Consider the following 19,141-nt stretch of genomic DNA (forward strand, 5'->3'; position numbering starts at 1 on the left):
ATATGATGAACAGAGAGTAGCAGCAGTGTAAAAGAGGGTGAGACTCTGATGACTCTGATGACTTACTCGCTATATAAAACATTTGGGGTGAGAAAATCATCAGTAGAGTTGAAAATGTGATGGAAACCCATTCAACTAGTATTTTATATTTGGTACATGCATAGACGCGGGAAGTAGACAAATCTGAATAATTATTTGAAAAAAATGTCTTCAAAAAAGTAGTGCACTGGGCCTTTACTAATCCAGTATTAGCGGACTGATATCGCGTCTGTAGTGCGGCAATAAAATTAGTTATATCTTGATTCAAGCAGTGTTATACCTGTGTCACACTGAATGTGGTCCCCCTGTTCCTGTCTCTCAGGAGTTTAATCCAGAGGAGTTCTACCACCTGCTGGAGGCAGCAGAGGACCACGCCAAGGAGGGACACCTGATGAAGACAGACATCCCTCGCTACATTATCAGCCAGCTGGGACTGACACGAGACCCTATAGAGGGTGAGCGAGAGAATGAGTCCGAGAGAGAGAGAGAAAGACGAAAACTTGACTTGTGTTGACTACTGTTGCTCTCTCACTCTATGTATTGCTGAAATGCAGCTCATAGGTACTCCCTCTGTATGTCCCCAGAAATGGTGAACCTGGATAGCTACAACAGTGAGGGACCTCTCACCCCAGAAACAGATGACTCAACAGAGGTGAGAACCTTGTCCCCACTCCACCTCTTCTCAGGCCACCCACCATCAACCCCCCTCTCCCTCTGTCCCTTTGGGTTAAGTGAAACTGTAGTCCAAGGTCCTGCTGACTCTAATGAATATGCTTCCTCTACTAATTACTTGGCACAGTGGACATTACCCTACGTAATTGAGTCCATTTGCTTTGATTAGAGTCCGAAGCAGGATATCCTCTAGTGCCTTGTAGCCTTGCAATCAGCCCTCCTTCAACCATCAGGACAGGTACCAAAATTCTGCTAACTGGACAAGAAGTCAGGAAGACAAGGGTAGCACTGGGGGAAAAGGAGACAACGTCACTCCTGTGGGCCTGGTTTTGGAGGTCTGGCCAGATCCAGTCTCGTCTTACCCTACTGTCATGCTCTCTCCCTCAGGGCAAGATGAGAGCTATGAAGACGCCCGAAGAGGCTGACTTCCAGACCATAAAGCTGATCAGCAATGGAGCCTATGGGTGAGTGTGAGTGTGGGTGTGAGTGTGGGTGTGTGTGTGGGTGTGAGGGTGTGTTCACGCATATGAATGTTACATTAGTACATGTCTCTGAGCCATCTGTTGATGTCCATTGAATGCTTTTAGGAGAAAACACTAGATTTACTCAGTAAAATGGGTATAAAATCAGATTACTAACTGTGTGTATGCGTGTGTGTGTCTCCAGGGCTGTTTACCTGGTCCGTCACCTGGAGACCCGTCAGCGTTTCGCCATGAAGAAGATCAACAAGCAGAACCTGATCCTGAGGAACCAGATCCAACAGGCCTTCGTAGAGAGAGACATCCTGACCTTCGCTGAGAACCCATTCGTGGTCTCCATGTTCTGCTCCTTTGAGACCCGCAGGCACCTCTGTATGGTCTTGGAGTATGTAGAGGGTAAGTTAACACAATAATATACGGGACACCATTACCTGTCTGTTTAGGACAGGAGCAGCATTTAGGACATTGCTGGTGATGGGAATGTTAGCAGTCAGCCTGATCACGTGTTATCTGTTGCCAGGGGGAGACTGTGCCACCCTGCTGAAAAACATCGGGGCATTGCCTGTGGAGATGACACGCATGTACTTTGCCGAGACCGTCCTGGCACTGGAGTACATCCACAACTATGGCATCGTGCACCGCGACCTCAAACCAGACAAGTAAGACCTCACTTGGGTTGGCATTGAACAATTATCATATGGGACTCATTGGAGTGAACTCAAAGTTTGATTATATTACAAACACGAATATACGAGTGTTTCAGGTAACCTTTGACCTGTCTGTCCCCAGTCTTCTGATCACTTCCATGGGGCACATCAAGCTGACTGACTTCGGCCTGTCCAAGATGGGTCTGATGAGCCTCACCACTAACCTGTACGAAGGACACATTGAGAAGGACACCAGAGAATTCCTGGACAAACAGGTGTGCACTGTATATAGAGCAGAGAAACCCACCACAGTATACACAACCTTGGCAGGCGTTCAAAATGAATTTGCAGGAATATATTTACATTTCTACATTTTCCATAACCATTCAGAAAAAAAACTATACCTAATCCATTTTTTATGTATTTATTTCTAGACAAATTAATAAATTAAGGCTGAATTTATAAATGTGTGCATATAGTTGTCAAAGCGTGAAGAAAAGAAATGATCAACATCGAACAAAATGTTGATCAAAATGATAACCAAATATGCCTTAGTTATGATAATCAACAGATGTTCAGATGTTTTGTTTTTCCCACCCTTTGAATGGTGCTGCTTCAATTAAATCCCCAATTATTTATTGGCTCGGCTTTCTCACAGCCACAGATCTGTTAGCATTTGACGAATACCCATCTGCACATGAAAACACAACGTCCAAAGCTTTCATGTTTCATCCTGGCATTCTCGCATTGATCTCCTCAGCTTGGCAGAAACGTGTATTGGCCACACATGTCTTCTACTCACATTTTGAGAGAGACTAGCCTTAGCATCTCACCAGCAGTGTTTTATCCATAAATATGAATACAGAGCCTCTCATAGGAGTGCTGTGGTTCTGCCCTCCATCAGGTGTGTGGCACGCCAGAGTACATCGCCCCGGAGGTGATCCTGAGACAGGGCTATGGGAAGCCAGTAGACTGGTGGGCTATGGGCATCATCCTCTATGAGTTCCTGGTGGGCTGTGTGCCGTTCTTTGGAGACACGCCTGAGGAGCTCTTTGGACAGGTCATCACAGGTGAGAGGTTGGCGGTTAGTGGGTTCATTGAGCAGCATCTTACAGACATTTTGAAGCCATATTTCTCACGTCTACATTGTGCAATGCAACTTATCTCTGTCTGTCTCTTGTAGATGACATAGTGTGGCCAGAAGGTGATGACGCTCTTCCTGCCGATGCCCAGCATCTGATCTCTACTCTGCTTCAGACCAACCCATTGGTCCGACTGGGCACAGGTCAGCATAAACGTGCATGTTGACAACATGCTAACATCAGATGTGTGCTGTAACAGAGATGGACTAAACTGCCTATTCATAGTGAAAATATAGATTCACTCTCTCGCTCGCCCTTTCATTCTCACTCTCCCTTTCATTCTCTCTCTCTCTCTCTCTCATTCCTTCTCTTTTGCTGCCCAGGCGGTGCATTTGAGGTGAAGCAGCACTCGTTCTTCACTGAACTGGACTGGAACAGTCTGCTGAGACAAAAGGCTGAGTTCATCCCCCACCTAGAGTCAGAGGAGGACACCAGCTACTTCGACAGTGAGTCTCTCTCTAACTGCACTGCCCCCTGGTCACATGAAGGGGAACTGTGCTGATTTGTTGCATTCTTAATGTATAGAATCACCATAAGGCAGTGGTTTCAAACATTTTCAACGGGGACCCCATTCTCTTCTCCAGAATTTTTGGGGAACCCATTTTTTTGCAACAGTTTCTCGCGACCCCACCCCCTAATTTATTGACAATAGCTACAGTGGGGCAAAAAAGTATTTAGTCAGCCACCAATTGTGCAAGTTCTCCCACTTAAAAAGATGGAGAGAGGCCTATAATTTTCATCATAGGTACACTTCAACTATGACAGACAAAATGAGAAAGAAAAAAAATCCAGAAAATCACATTGTAGGATTTTAAATTTATTTATTTGCAAATTATGGTGGAAAATAAGTATTTCGTCAATAACAAAAGTTTATCTCAATAATTTGTTATATACCATTTGTTGGCAATAACAGAGGTCAAACGTTTTCTGTAAGTCTTCACAAGGTTTTCACACACTGTTGCTGGTATTTTGGCCCATTCCTCCATGCAGATCTCCTCTAGAGCAGTGATGTTTTGGGGCTGTTGCTGGGCAATACGGACTTTCAACTCCCTCCAAAGATTGGGGTTGAGATCTGGAGACTGGCTAGGCCAATCCAGGACCTTGAAATGCTTCTTACAAAGCCACTCCTTCGTTGCCCGGGCGGTGTGTTTGGGATCATTGTCATGCTGAAAGACCCAGCCACGTTTCATCTTCAATGCCCTTGCTGATGGAAGGTGGTTTTCACTCAAAATCTCACGATACATGGCCCCATTCATTCTTTCCTTTACATGGATCAATGGTGCTGGTCCCTTTGCAGAAAAACAGCCCCAAAGCATGATGTTTCCACCCCCATATTTCACAGTAGGTATGGTGTTCTTTGGATGCAACTCAGCATTCTTTGTCCTCCAAACACGACGAGTTGAGTTTTTACCAAAAAGTTATATTTTGGTTTCATCTGACCATATGACATTCTCCCAATCTCCTTCTGGATCATCCAAATGCTCTCTAGCAAACTTCAGACGGGCCTGGACATGTACTGGCTTAAGCAGGGGGACACGTCTGGCACTGCAGGATTTGAGTCCCTGGCGGCGTTGTGTGTTACTGATGGTAGGCTTTGTTACTTTGGTCCCAGCTCTCTGCAGGTCATTCACTAGGTCCCCCGTGTGGTTCTGGGAGTTTTGCTCACCGTTCTTGTGACCCCACGGGGTGAGATCTTGCGTGGAGCCCCAGATCGAGGGAGATTATCAGTGGTCTTGTATGTCTTCCATTTCCTAATAATTGCTCCCAGAGTTGATTTCTTCAAACCAAGCTGCTTACCTATTGCAGATTCAGTCTTCCCAGCCTGGTGCAGGTCTACAATTTTGTTTCTGGTGTCCTTTGACAGCTCTTTGGTCTTGGCCATAGTGGAGTTTGGAGTGTAACTGTTTAAGGTTGTGGACAGGTGTCTTTTATACTGATAACAAGTTCAAACAGGTGCCATTAATACAGGTAACAAGTGGAGGACAGAGGAGCCTCTTAAAGAAGAAATTACAGGTCTGTGAGAGCCAGAAATCCTGCTTGTTTTAGGTGACCAAATACTTATTTTCCACCATAATTTGCAAATACATTCATTAAAAATCCTACAATGTGATTTCCTGGATTTTTTTTCTGATTTTGACTGTCATGAAGTGTACCTATGATGAAAATTACAGGCTTCTCTCATCTTTTTAAGTGGGAGAACTTGCACAATTGATGGCTGACTAAATACTTTTTTGCCCCACTGTATATGTTGATTTTTACATCAACAAATAACCTTCAATAACATTTGAATTAGAAAGATCAGTGCGAAGGCCAAATTACAGAGGAATACATTGTTGAGGCTATTAAATCCTTTCAGTCTTGATGGCATACCGGTAGAGCCTTTAAAAACAAATGTTTTACCCCCTTTTCTCCCCAATTTTGTGGTATCCAATTGTTAGTAGTTACTATCTTGTCTCATCGCTACAACTCCCGTACGGGCTCGGGAGAGACGAAGGTCGATACCCATGCGTCCTCCGAAACACATCCCAACCAAGTCTTAACACAGCGCGCATCCAACCCGGAAGCCAGCCGCACCAATGTGTCGGAGGAAACACCGTGCACCTGGTGACCTGGTTAGCGTGCACTGCACCTGGCCTGCCACAGGAGTCGCTAGTGCGCAATGAGACAAGGCTATCCCTACCGGCCAAATTCTCCCTAACCCGGACGACGCTGAGGCAATTGTGCGTCGCCCCACGGACCTCCCGGTCGCGGCCGGTTGCGACAGAGCCTGGGCGCGAACCCACGATGCAGTGCCCTAGACCACTGCGCCACCCGGGAGGCCCATACCAAGCCTTTTTGATATACTAAAAGCTCCATTGTTAGATTGTTTTAACTACTCCTATAGAAATGGTAGTCTGTCAGGTACTCAGCAGGAAGGTCTGATTTCGCTATTATTAAAACAAGACCCAGATGGCAAATATAAAGACCCAGTCTATTTACAAAACTGGAGGCCCCTTACACTTTAATGTTGTGATGCAAAATACTTGTGAAATGCATAGCACTCAGAATTAAAAGGGTTTTACCAGGTATTGTTCATCCTGATCAGACAGGTTTTTTACATGGACGATACATTGGCGATAATATACGACAACTACTAGAAATAATAGAACATCATGAAACATCTAAGAAGCCAGGCCTGGTATTTATAGCGGATTTTGAAAAGGCATTTGATAAAGTAAGAGTGGATTTTATTTAGAAATGCCTGGATTTTTTCCATTTTGCTAATTCTCTTATAAAATGGATAAAACGAATGTATAGCAACCCCAGGTGTAAATAGTAAATAACGGCTACTTCTCAGAGAGTTTTGAATTGTCAAGAGGAGTTAAACAAGGGTGTCCGCTGTCACCATATCTATTCGTTATAGCCATCGAAATGTTAGCTATTAAAATCAGATCCGATAACAACATTAGAGGATTAGAAATCCAAGGCTTAAAAACCAAGGTGTCCGTGTATGCCGATGACTCAAGTTTTATATTAAGTCCGCAAGCTAGATCCCTGCAATGTCTCATTGAAGATAACTTTTCTGTACTCTCTGGAATAAAACCTAATTATGCAAAGTGTACAATATTATGTATTGGATCTTTTAAAAAATACAATTTTTACATTACCCTGCAGTTTACCTATAAAATGGGCTGATGGTGAAGTAGACATACTTGGTATTCATATGACAAAATATATAAATAAGCTCTCCACAATGAATTTCAATAGAAAACTTGTAAAAATAGACAAAATCCTGCAACCATGGAGAGGTAAATACCTGTCTATCATATCTCAGTTTACTCACTTACTTATGATGTTGCCTACTCCTGATGATTCGTTTTTCAAATCATATGAGGAAAAAATATTTAGCTTTATCTGGGACGCTAAACCAGACAAAATTAAACATGCCTATCTATATAATGAATATGAATTGGATGGGTTGAGATTATTATATATAAAAGCACTAAACATCTCTCTAAAAGCTTCACTTATTCAAAAGTTTTATTTGAACCCTAAATGGTTCTCAAGTAGATTACTAAGAAAAGCTCATCCATTGTTTAAAAATTGCCTTTCTGATTAATTGAAAATGATACTTTCTTCAAAGTATCTCTCTTTTTCAAACAAGCATTGCAGAGCTGGCTACAATTTCAATTTCATCCCCCTGAAAAGATAGAACAAATATTAAGGCTGAACTCAAATATTAAGGCTGAACTCAAATGTGCTGGTTGGTAAAACACCTGTATTTAAGGGAAAGTTTGAAGTTTGAAAAGGGTATTTTGTTCTTTAATGATATTGTAAATTGGAATGGAAGAGTTATGTCCTTCATGGAGTCAACAGAATTGTACGGGAAGATCTGCTCGATCCAAGAGTACAACTAATTGATCACAGCATTACCCCTAAAATGGAGGAGGCAAGGGAACTGGTCTGCGGGAGGAGGTAGGGAACTGGTCTGTCTGCCCAATATAAAGGATCAAAACTGGCGGAGGAATAAAAATAGCATAAATAGAAAAGTATACCAGTTTCATTTGAGGACTAGGATGCTGACAACTGCGCCACACAGATTGCAAAATAGTTGGGAAGAGATTTTTGATGTACCGATTCCATGGTACAAGGTGTATGAGTTGATATATAAAACAACGCAAGATTCAAGACTTTGTGCTTTTCAGCTAAAATGATTATATAGAATTCTTGCCACCAACAAAATGTTGAATATTTGGGGAATAAAATCATCGAAGCTCTGCAGGTTTTGTTGTGAGGATACAGATTCAATAGACCATTTATTTTGGTATTGCCCTCAGGTAACCTGTTTCTGGTCTCAGGTTCAGGAATGGCTGAAAATGCATAGCATTGATCTAAAATTGACCGTAGAAATAGTATTGTCAGGAGATCTGGAGAGACCGGGTCAGTCAATTACTAATATACTAATACTCTTGGTAAACGTATTTATCTTGAACTTGCAATCTGTGGATTCTATTCGATTCTATTCGAAATTGTACGTTAAACATCACAGCATAGTTGAAAGATATGTGTTGCATAGAAACCCGAAGTGGGTGGCCAGCAGAGATAGATGGGATGGGCTGAGGGTGACCAGCAGAGATAGATGGGATGGGCTGAGGGAAGCTGAGGGTTGGGATGTGGAACTGGAGACAAGTGGGAGTGGAGTTGCTGTGCAGGAGATAGAATGATGGTCAAAGATATATATTTTTTAAGTAAAAACATAATAAAAAAGTATACTTGAATGACACTGGGGGTAATGACTAATGCCGGTTTGCCTGAGGTTGATGCTGTGCAGGTGTTTGTTCACATGCATATACACATACTCTCATTCAAATAAATGCATACAAGAACACACACATACATGTAATAGTGCCAGACATGCACACAAACATATACAGTTGGCTTTGCTGTTATGATTTTAGTTGTCCATGATGTCCTTTGTTTAAATGATTGCATTGTTTGCTGTTTTAATCTGTCTTTTCCTTTTTTCTCCTTAGTTCATTCTCTTGGTTGTTGGGGAATTGGGGAACTGTGGGGAGGATTTTGGAGGGTTCGGGTTCACATTTTTTGGCCTTGTGGGAGATCTGTCAACGTTCCCTTGAGCAGGGCATTAACCCTGGCTGCTTCTGTGTGTCGCTCTGAATGGGAATCTTTTGGATGACTGGTATGATGTAGTTGTTGAGCGGCTTCAATGCAAGTATATTGTATGTTTCGGATATTCAAACAAAACATAAATAAAAAAAACATTTGAATCTCTTATCAAAGAAACCAATAAATACATTTACATAATAAAATAATATTTCTCAAAAAGGTTTACATATTGTCCCATACAATAATCTTTACTCTTTGTTCCTAAAAAATGTTGGTTTGGTCGCAACCCCGACTTTGAATACCACTTGCATAAGGGATAGAGATAAGAACTAGCTGTGTTTGGAGCTTTGAGGCACTTGTCCATGCTATTTGTCTGTTTTCATTTGTAAGTGTGTGTGTGTGTCATGTCCTCTTCCGTCCCCAGCCCGCTCAGACCGCTACCACCACGTCCACTCTTATGATGAGGACGACACCAATGATGATGAACCTGTCGAAATCCGTCGTTTCTCCTCCTGCTCCCCTCGCTTCAGCAAGGTCAAACTCTACACTTACTCATCTTTAAACTTACCTTAAAACTTCAATTAAACACAGTCTCAAATAGCCGACCTGTCCATTTTTATAGCCGGCCAACGCTACACATTTCAGCTAATAAACACCTGTTTCAAATAAACACTGGGTCTAAATGAATTGTTTACAACATTACCATGAATTACCATTCATTTTTTACATGGTTTAATGTTTAATTTGTTACATTAAATAATTCAGTAATGTCTCGAAAAAGTGATGCCAATCAGCAGTTTTTATCACCAGTAAGAAACTGCTAGCCATTGGCTGCTAACAGATGAGAACTGCTAGCCATTGGCTGCTAACAGATGAGAACTGCTAGCCATTGGCTGCTAACAGATGAGAACTGGTAGCCATTGGCTGCTAACAGATGAGAACTGCTAGCCATTGGCTGCTAACAGATGAGAACTGCTAGCCATTGGCTGCTAACAGATGAGAACTGCTAGCCATTGGCTGCTAACAGATGAGAACTGCTAGCTAACTGGCAAGCACAAAAACTGTGCTTGCCAGTTACATACCCTCCATAAATCAGCTGTTCACTCTAGTGACGAAAGTAAGAACTGCAGAAAAAATGCACATTCAAAGAGGAGAATAATTATTTTGTCAAGGGTGGGGTTTTTTATACATTTTTATTAGAGGCAAACTAAGACAAAATAAATGTGGCACAGTGTGTGAATGATAGCACATTTGTGCAGGAAATTAAGATATTGATTAAAATACTGGAAGTGAATGCTGGAATTAAACAATGAAGTAAGCAAATGCGCAAACGCTGTGTGCATTTAAGGAAAGAGACTCATGACTCAAATAGAAGCCTGTGTCTAATAAGCGGCTGTTGTGTTCAGTGATTCAAGCAAATAAACGCCTGGGCTATTAATTGATGTTAACGTAAAACCTATACTTCGGCCTAATTAGTTATTCTGTCTCACCTCCCTTCTCCAACACTCCTTGCTGATCTAGATTAACTTGATGCCCCTCATTGTACAAGTCTAGGCCATGTAAACGTGCCTTCCCTAAAGCCTGTCAGTAAATCTCATAATCCTAAATTCTCATGAGTCTTTCTTTTAAAATGGTTTCAGTAGCACAATTAGCTTTCACAGATTAGTCAAGAAGGGGAGATCTGAGCAGAAAGAGACATACGTCTGAGCCAAGTGACTTAACGTGACTTTCACACATGGTAGACTAAGTCATGAAAGAACCTCTTTGGTAACCTTGGATTTTATTGACACACATGCCTCAGACAAATGTATCTTTCTGGTCAGATCTCCCCTTCTTGACTAATCTGTGAAAGCTAATTGTATCACTGAACCCATTGTAAGAGAAAGAATCAAGGGAAAATGTGTAATTTTTCCCTCTGTGGGTGCTGAAAGCTTATGCGTCCTCTCTCTGTTGGGAACTACAGGTGTACAGCAGCATGGAGCACCTGTCCCAGCTGGAGCACAAGCCCCCGACGGTGATCCGGCGGGAGCACAAGGGCCCCAGGGAGGACCGGGCAGCCAAGAGAGAGAGCCTGGGCAGCCTGACCTTGAGAGACAAGAGCTGGAGGACAGGATCACCTGAGATGTGAGTATGACCACTACTGTACTCTGACTAGTACTAGTACCCTCTTACATTACATAACAAGTTGGAAATGTGACATTGTTGGTCCTCATTATCAAGGCTCTCATTATCATTAGTCATTGTTTGTTTTTATAAATACATTACATTTATGTTGTGTTGTGTGTAGGAAGCGACTGTCATGCTCAGAGTCATCCTTCACTGAGAGTGACTCTAGTCCTCCATCTGGGGCCCGGCGACGCTTTTCTGCCCTCATGGACACTCACCGCTTCGCCTCCCCACTAGAGGCCGATCCTGAGCTGCCAGTGCCCACCAGGCAGCCCCCAGTCAAAGCCAGGGGCACATCTCTGGAGGGGGCCATGGGCACCACATCCATGGGCACTACATCCAGCCAGGGGGATTTTAGGAAGGAAAAGGAGGGCAACGGTTTGACTGCTGGAGGTGAGGGCATTTGGCATTAGATAATGGATGAATCCTGGCTTGACATACACTTTGATACCTACATGATTTTATTCCTCCATCTTTCTTCTCTGCTCCAGACAAGCTTCTGAGGCCAGCTGATGTACCAATGGGAGTCATCCCCAGCCCCAACAGTACTGTGACTGCTGGGGCAACAGAGCCCCAGGGATCCCGGGCTACCAACGAGCTGGTCCTGAGGAGGGTCCGCCACAGCCAGCTCTCAGCTGAGGGAGAGAAACGCAACTCGCGACCCGTGACCAAGGTCATCAAGTCTGCCTCCACCACAGCCCTGTCTGTCATCATACCTACAGGTGAGGAGCTGGAAGGCAAGGGAGTGTGAGAAGAACGGGGCTGTCTGTTGCTAATGACAATATTAATGTTAAACAGTAAAATGGTTAACTGGGCTTGTTATGGAAAATTGTACATTTCTTAAAGACTATATCTATTGCTTTGACCTTCAATTGACTTATTCAGATGTTTTTTCTCACACTTTATTCCTATGATTCTCTCCCCCCTCCTCAGTGGAGCAGCATGGTATGTCCCCCCTGGCCAGCCCCATGTCTCCTCGATCCATATCCTCCGACCTGTCGTCTCGTGACTCCTCCCCCAGCCGAGACTACTCGCCCACGGTCAACGTGTTGCGTTCTCCCATCACCATCCACCGCTCTGGGAAGAAGTACGGTTTCACCCTCCGAGCCATTCGAGTCTACATGGGAGACAGTGATGTCTACAGCGTACACCACGTGGTCTGGGTGAGACAGCGATAGAGATGATATGTTCTGTGTTCATTTCTATGGAGAAAGTAGTGTTAAGTAGACATCACTCTATTGAAGAAGTTCTGTATCATAACAAAGCATCGCTACAATTGTAGTGGAAAAAACAGACTTGTCGAATAGCATGATTACTTGTTTGATTGATGTTGATCTGTTTCAATCACAGCATGTGGAGGACGGAGGCCCTGCCCAGGAGACGGGACTCTGCGCTGGTGACCTCATCACTCATGTGAACGGGGAGTCTGTCCACGGGCTGGTGCACACTGAGGTGGTGGAGCTCATTCTGAAGGTGAGAGGAAAGGAAAGAAACAACAGGTGTTTTTTTCTACATTATAGAATACAGGTGAAGCCTATCATACACTGTGTGCACAATTATTAGGCAAGTGAGTATTCTGATCTTATCATTATTTCTATGCACATTTTCCAACTCCAAACCATATAAACTTGAATGCTTTTTGGATTTAATAATTTTCAGGTGATATGTATTTGTGTGATGAGGGAGGGTGTGGTGAAAGTGAATAACACCTTATGTCAAGGTGTGCATAATTATTAGGCAGCTTCATTACCTCAGGTAAAATGGGCCAAAAAAGAGATTTAACTGACACTGAAAAGTCACAAATTGTCAAACGCCTTTCAGACGGATGCAACACTCTTGAAATAGCTAAACTATTGAGGCGTGACCACCGGACCATCAAACGTTTTGTTGTGAATAGTCAACTGGGGCGCAAAAAACGCATGGAGAAGAAAAGGCACAAATGAACTGCAAAAGACTTGATAAGAATTAAACATCAAGCTACCAGGAACCCATTATCCTCCAGTGCCACCATATTCCAGACTTGAGAAGAATTAAACATCAAGCTACCAGGAACCCATTATCCTCCAGTGCCACCATATTCCAGACTTGAGAAGAATTAAACATCAAGCTACCAGGAACCCATTATCCTCCAGTGCCACCATATTCCAGACTTGAGAAGAATTAAACATCAAGCTACCAGGAACCCATTATCCTCCAGTGCCACCATATTCCAGACTTGAGAAGAATTAAACATCAAGCTACCAGGAACCCATTATCCTCCAGTGCCACCATATTCCAGACTTGAGAAGAATTAAACATCAAGCTACCAGGAACCCATTATCCTCCAGTGCCACCATATTCCAGACTTGAGAAGAATTAAACATCAAGCTACCAGGAACCCATTATCCTCCAGTGCCACCATATTCCAGACTTGAGAAGAATTAAACATCAAGCTACCAGGAACCCATTATCCTCCAGTGCCACCATATTCCAGACTTGAAGAAGAATTAAACATCAAGCCCATATCCTCCAGTGCCACCCATTATCCTCCAGTGCCACCACATATTCCAGACTTGAGAAGAATTAAACATCAAGCTACCAGGAACCCATTATCCTCCAGTGCCACCATATTCCAGACTTGAGAAGAATTAAACATCAAGCTACCAGGAACCCATTATCCTCCAGTGCCACCATATTCCAGACTTGAGAAGAATTAAACATCAAGCTACCAGGAACCCATTATCCTCCAGTGCCACCATATTCCAGAGCCGCTACCTACCTGGAGAGTCCAGAAGTACAAGGTGTCAAGTGCTCAGAGACATGGCCAAGGTCAAGAAGGCTGAAACACCACCACCACTGAATAAGATTCACAAGTTGAAGCATCAAGATTGGGCAAAGAAATAGCTGAAGACAGATTTTTCTATGGTTTTATGGACAGATGAAATGAGTGACTCTTCATGGACCAGATGGATGGGCCCGTAGCTGTATCAGTAATGGACACAGGGTACCACTTCGATTCAGGCGCCAGCAAGGTAGAGGAGGGGTACTGGTATGGGCTGCTATCATTAAGGATGAGGTAGTTGGACCTTATCAGGTTGAAGATGGACTGAAACTGGACGATACTTTCTTCAATCAGTGGTACAGGAAGTAGTCCTCAGCATTCAAGAAGGCCATGATCTTTATGCAGGACAATGCTCCACCACGTGTATCCAAGTACTCCACTGCTTGGCTAGCCAGCAAGGGCCTCAAAGATGCTTGAATCATGATCTGGCCCTCTTCCTCACCTGACTTAAATCCTATTGAGAACGTGTGGGCCCTTCTCAAAGGATTTACAGTGAGGGAAGACAATACACCTCTTTGAACAGCATTTGTGAGGCAGTAGTTGCTGCTTCAGCGAAAGTTGATTGTGAACAGATCAAGAAACTGACAGACTCCATGGATGGAAGGCTCAAGGCAGTTATTGAAAAGAAGGGTGGCTACATTGGTCACTGAATATTTTTGAAAGGCCAAACTTGTTATTTAATTGTCATTTTGTGTTACTTGTTTGTTACACTTACTCTAAAAATTGAGAATAAAAAGTGAGTTGAGACAAATTATTTTTGTAGTTTAGTTGCTTAATAATTGTGCACACTAATAGTTGCCTAACACTTATATATTCCCCAGAGAAAGACAAACCTCACCATTCCTTTGTTAAACATTCAGGTTTGAGATGCAATAACATTTTGGATTGACTGAGAGCATTGTGTTTGTTCAACAATAAAATGAATCCTGAGGAATACAATTTGCCTAATAATTGTGCAAGCAGTGCATACTGTACTTTTTTGTTTCCGTTGTTTCTCCAGAGTGGAAACAATGTGACAGTGACCACCACTCCCTTTGAAAACACCTCCATCAAGATTGGTCCTGCCCGCAAGTCCAGCTACAAGTCCAAGATGGCACGGCGCAACAAGAAGACAGGGGCTAAGGAGGGACAAGAAAGGTACAAGTGGGTTTCTCTGCACAGCAGATGCTACACTATGATTTCAGATGAGCGCTCTAGAAAATCAATGTCATTGACTCTGTTCTTCTAACTCTCTCATCCTCCCACCTCTCTCTTTTCACTTCTCACTCGCAGTAAGAAGCGCAGCTCGTTGTTCAGGAAGATCACTAAGCAGTCGAACCTGCTCCACACCAGCCGCAGCCTGTCCTCTCTGAACCGCTCTCTGTCATCAGGGGACAGCCTCCCAGGCTCCCCCACCCACAACCTCTCTGCCCGCTCCCCCACACAGAGCTACCGCTCCACCCCCGACTCCACCTACATGGGTCAGTATGAAGGGCAATACTCTACCTACATTACTGTACAGCACTCCTCTTATCATCTGCACCCTCACATAACAAAATAATACAGTTTGAATTATTGCTATATCTCCTCTTCACTCCTCAGGCAACTCTTCTCAGAGCAGCTCTCCAGTCTCCAGCACCCCTAACTCTCCGGCTGCCTCCCAGCACATGAGACCCAGCTCCCTGCACGGCCTCTCCCCCAAACTGCACCGCCAGTACCGCTCAGCCCGCTGCAAGTCAGCTGGCAACATCCCCCTGTCCCCCCTGGCCCACACACCCTCCCCCACCACCTCCTCTCCCCCACCCCTGTCTGGCCACACGGTGGGTAGCTCCAACACCACCCAGGCCTTCCCAGCCAAGCTCCACTCCTCTCCCCCTGTGGCCCGTCCCAGGCCCAAAAGCGCAGAGCCCCCCCGCTCACCCTTGCTACAGCGGGTTCAGTCGTCAGAGAAACTGGGCGCGACCCTCCTGCCCTCCTTTTCATCTTCGTCATCAGCTTCCTCCCCCCTTGCAGGGGGGGTGTCAATGCGTAAGCACAGCCTGGAGGTGTCACATGGGGACTACAGGAGGGAGTCTTTCCACTGTGAGCACAGCCTGCAGAGTCTGCTGGAGATGGAAGGAGAGAACGGGCCCGTTCCCCCCTCTCCCTCATCTTCCTCCTCCCCCTCTCCCCCCACGGTTGGAGAGACAGGGTGCCTGAAGCCTGTGAGGAGGCTAGGGAGACAGGAGTCGCCCCTGAGCCGGGACACATTGCAGACAGGGAGGGAGAGAGCTGCCCAGACTACAGCATCTGACCCTCACACTGACAGCACACCTGTTAAAGTAGAGCCCAAGACCAGCGCTGGTGAGACAGCTAAGACATTAACCCCTTGTGAGGCTCTGAATAGAAAAGCTTCCCCAGTACCAGGTGAGGCCCAGCCTAGCCCAGCCTCAACCCTCTCCACTCCAGGGGCCAAGTCCAGCCCAGCAGACAGACCTCTAAGCTCTAGTGCTTCAAGCTCTGAAACAGCCAGTGGAGGCCCTAAACCCACTGAGAGGGCCCCAGTCCAGGCTACATCCCAGAGTCTGCTCTCCCAGGAGCGTAAGCACCAGGCTGTCCAGACAGACACCACCCCAGCAAGCAGAAACCAGGAGAAGAGTGAGAAGAAAGGGATTGTGGGCCCAGACAAAGTCACTACACAGAGGGCGGGAGCTACAGAGTTGGCCAAGGCAAGTAAAGACACACAGATGGGAGAGAGCACTTTGAAAGGAGGGATGGGTGGCATTGAAAAAGCCACTGAGACCAAGGTTAAAGGACCTGCTCCTTCAGTCCCAACCCAAGCGCCAGCCCCAACCCCGGCTACATCCCCTCTTACCATAGGCCCAGTTCCTGCTTCAACAAAATCCAGAGCAGACAAGGTTTCTGTCCCGTTGAGCAGCTACCGAGGGGCCAAGGAGGAGAGGAGTCACCTGGAGGTGGTGGAGGAGAACCCTATGTCCCCCTCCTCCACCGCTGCCTCCCCCTGCTCCAGCAAGTCACGCCCCGTCTCCCCTGGTGACAAGCCAAGCTTTGTGACTCAGCTGACCAGTGTGGCCAAAAACGTGCTGGGGCCTATGAAGATGGGATCCCAGGAAGGGCCCAAGGGTGGTGAGGAGAAACGGGGAAGTTCAGCAGGAAAGTCTGAGGCTCCGTCTGGAGGTAGTCGACGGGGGGCTCAGGGGACATCTCAAAGTCCTTCCGGCTCAGCTCAGCCTGAAAAGGCAAACACGAGGAATTCAGGTAAGCACCACTCCTGATCTGCGAGTGAGGGACAAACCTGGGATCTCCCAGAAAATGCCTTTTGGACCGGAATATCATGCCACCATATCAGGCACAGACAGGGCACCCTCAAAAAAGGGACAAAAACATGTGCGCCTAAAGAAACACACACCAAATAGCTAGAAAATACAGACCTGTAGATAAAACAAGAATATGTGGAGGAATGTGCTTTAATGCTGTTCTCAAATGTGTGTGTGTATGTACTGTATGTGTAATGTATATAGTAAAAGTGTGTCTTCTTGCATGTTCCAAATTGTACATGAGAGATGAAAGAGAATATTTAAAGAGATGAGGAAAAACATCTAACAGACCTGATGGTAGTGAACACTGTGAACATCATGTCAACAGCCCCCACATGTTCCCAAAGTAAACAGCATGTCAATAGGCAGGCTCCTGTCACAGTCTGTCACCATGAGGAGCATTACCCATGTCCGTCAACTTCGAAGCTATCTCTTCAGTCAGTTAAAATACGAAGATAATACAAAGACCTTGTTCTTTTTCTCACACAGTACCTGGAGAAAAGATTGAGAGAAGAATTGTTGCATTGGTGTAACACATTGAGATGTGTTCCTAACTGGACTAAGATGATGACCTGCTTGCTAAATATGGAACTTGGAATTGTATTGTGTAAAGAAGAGCTGAATGAATTTGTTTGAGTGTTTTAAGGGCTGAGTCCTGGTTGGATTTCGGTGGACTATCTGAACTTGCACAGGGACACTATGCAATGGGATTTTTAGGTATTTTCCTGTGTGTCCCCTACAATGTACCCATGAATGGATGTTAGGGAGTAAGCCAAGCAATAAGCCAAGCAGAGCAGATATTGTTCTCCGAATTGTCTGCATTGACTCCACCCACTGGGCACACAATGGTTGAATCAATGTTATTTCCACGTCATTTCAATGAAATTACGTTGAACTAATATGGAATAGACATTAAATTGACGTCTGTGCCCAGTGGGCATTGTGAATTGTGCAATTATTTAGGTTCTGACATGAATACAGTGCTAATGAATTGAACTAAAGAAGTGGAACCCATATGTCTCTGTGTTAATTAAGTGTAGTCAGGTGATGAAATAGATACTATAGAATGGGAGTCTTCTTTGAGACTTACTCGTACTCTGGCAACGTAGGCTAGAACTCTCTCCCTTTTCAATGTATGCAAAATTAGCCTTGTATAATGTAATGTGCGAATAAAAGTGCCAGTTTTAATTGAGGGATAACATGTTGTTTACAGTGATATGTAATGATATGCAAGCTCTATGTAGAATTCCTAGTGAGATCTGAGAGCCCACCAGAGACCTAGGCAGCGCTCTCCTCAGTGACGTAACTTAATATGTTCATGCCCATACCTGTATCAGACTGCCATCTTGTGGCCATCACACGATGGCATTTGAGGTCAAAATGAAATTTACACATAATTAGTTCACAATTTAATGACACAAGATTAGATTCTATCCGAGATATTACCCTCATATCTTCATTATGTTCTATTGTAACCATTGTTCCATTCATATAGCTACTAGAAACGTGTTTGTCTAAATACAATTTGAAAAAACTTTTGTTGTTTGTATTATGACCGATAAAGAGAGTTGTATGGTACAGATACAGTGCTCCTAGGAGAAAACAAACAGCTCTTATTTAGATGAATGCTAGTTAAAAGCTTGTGTTTGTGTATGCGGGGGTGTGTGTGGAAATTGCACTTTATTTTGTGTCAAATGTATTTATCTATTTATTACACTATTTATTGTATTTGATTATTTCTCAAATTGTTCTCAAATTGTTTACTTGTGCATTGTTCTTTGAATCGTTATTTATATCTCTAAATTGTAAGTCTACAAATGAGAGAATTTACCAAATATGTGTGGTTGTCATATTTTGTGCAGTTATACTTCTGTCATTCCATAAGAGAGTTGCAATACACCATGGCCTCTGTCCATGTTGACTTATTTGTGAGTTTTGACTTTTTTTATGACACTTCTCTCAGTTCATTGTTGTCCATGTTATTTTATTCCCTAGGCACTGTTATGAAACCAATGCAAAAAAAAGCCTAAAGAGTAATAAAATACTTAAAGAGAATCCTTAAATTATAATGTATCTGTTTGTGTTCTTGTTGTCAGACAACTTTGACAGACAACTTCTAAATGGATATCAGAGGGGTCTACAGCAGGGCCACGTTCAGCAAAACTTTTCCCAACCTTGCAGATAGACGTTTCATGAATAGAGTAGTACATAAATCCTTATTCTATACGTCAGATAGGCATGTTTTTTTTTTAACGTAGCATATATATATATA

General features: G+C 44.0%; 1 protein-coding gene across 3 annotated transcripts in view; it reads left to right on the plus strand.

Moving 5' to 3' along the window:
• The window catches only part of LOC118384186 (microtubule-associated serine/threonine-protein kinase 1-like), a 59,471-nt gene extending 40,547 nt beyond the window's left edge, over positions 1-18,924 (plus strand). For all 3 annotated transcript variants that reach the window (XM_052518960.1, XM_052518961.1, XM_052518962.1), the window contains 18 exons: positions 362-494; positions 624-691; positions 1,099-1,175; positions 1,378-1,586; positions 1,711-1,849; positions 1,980-2,112; positions 2,742-2,907; positions 3,021-3,122; positions 3,303-3,425; positions 9,011-9,120; positions 10,550-10,710; positions 10,874-11,145; positions 11,244-11,474; positions 11,686-11,915; positions 12,103-12,225; positions 14,574-14,710; positions 14,846-15,033; positions 15,155-18,924. In XM_052518960.1, coding sequence (XP_052374920.1) covers positions 362-494; positions 624-691; positions 1,099-1,175; positions 1,378-1,586; positions 1,711-1,849; positions 1,980-2,112; positions 2,742-2,907; positions 3,021-3,122; positions 3,303-3,425; positions 9,011-9,120; positions 10,550-10,710; positions 10,874-11,145; positions 11,244-11,474; positions 11,686-11,915; positions 12,103-12,225; positions 14,574-14,710; positions 14,846-15,033; positions 15,155-16,827 — 4,275 coding nt within the window. In that variant the 3' untranslated portion in view covers positions 16,828-18,924. The remainder of the gene's footprint in view (positions 1-361; positions 495-623; positions 692-1,098; positions 1,176-1,377; positions 1,587-1,710; positions 1,850-1,979; positions 2,113-2,741; positions 2,908-3,020; positions 3,123-3,302; positions 3,426-9,010; positions 9,121-10,549; positions 10,711-10,873; positions 11,146-11,243; positions 11,475-11,685; positions 11,916-12,102; positions 12,226-14,573; positions 14,711-14,845; positions 15,034-15,154) is intronic.
• The last annotated feature ends 217 nt before the right edge of the window (positions 18,925-19,141 follow it).

Source organism: Oncorhynchus keta, chromosome 5, assembly GCF_023373465.1.
Source record: "Oncorhynchus keta strain PuntledgeMale-10-30-2019 chromosome 5, Oket_V2, whole genome shotgun sequence".
NCBI classification, from domain to species: Eukaryota; Metazoa; Chordata; class Actinopteri; order Salmoniformes; family Salmonidae; genus Oncorhynchus; species Oncorhynchus keta.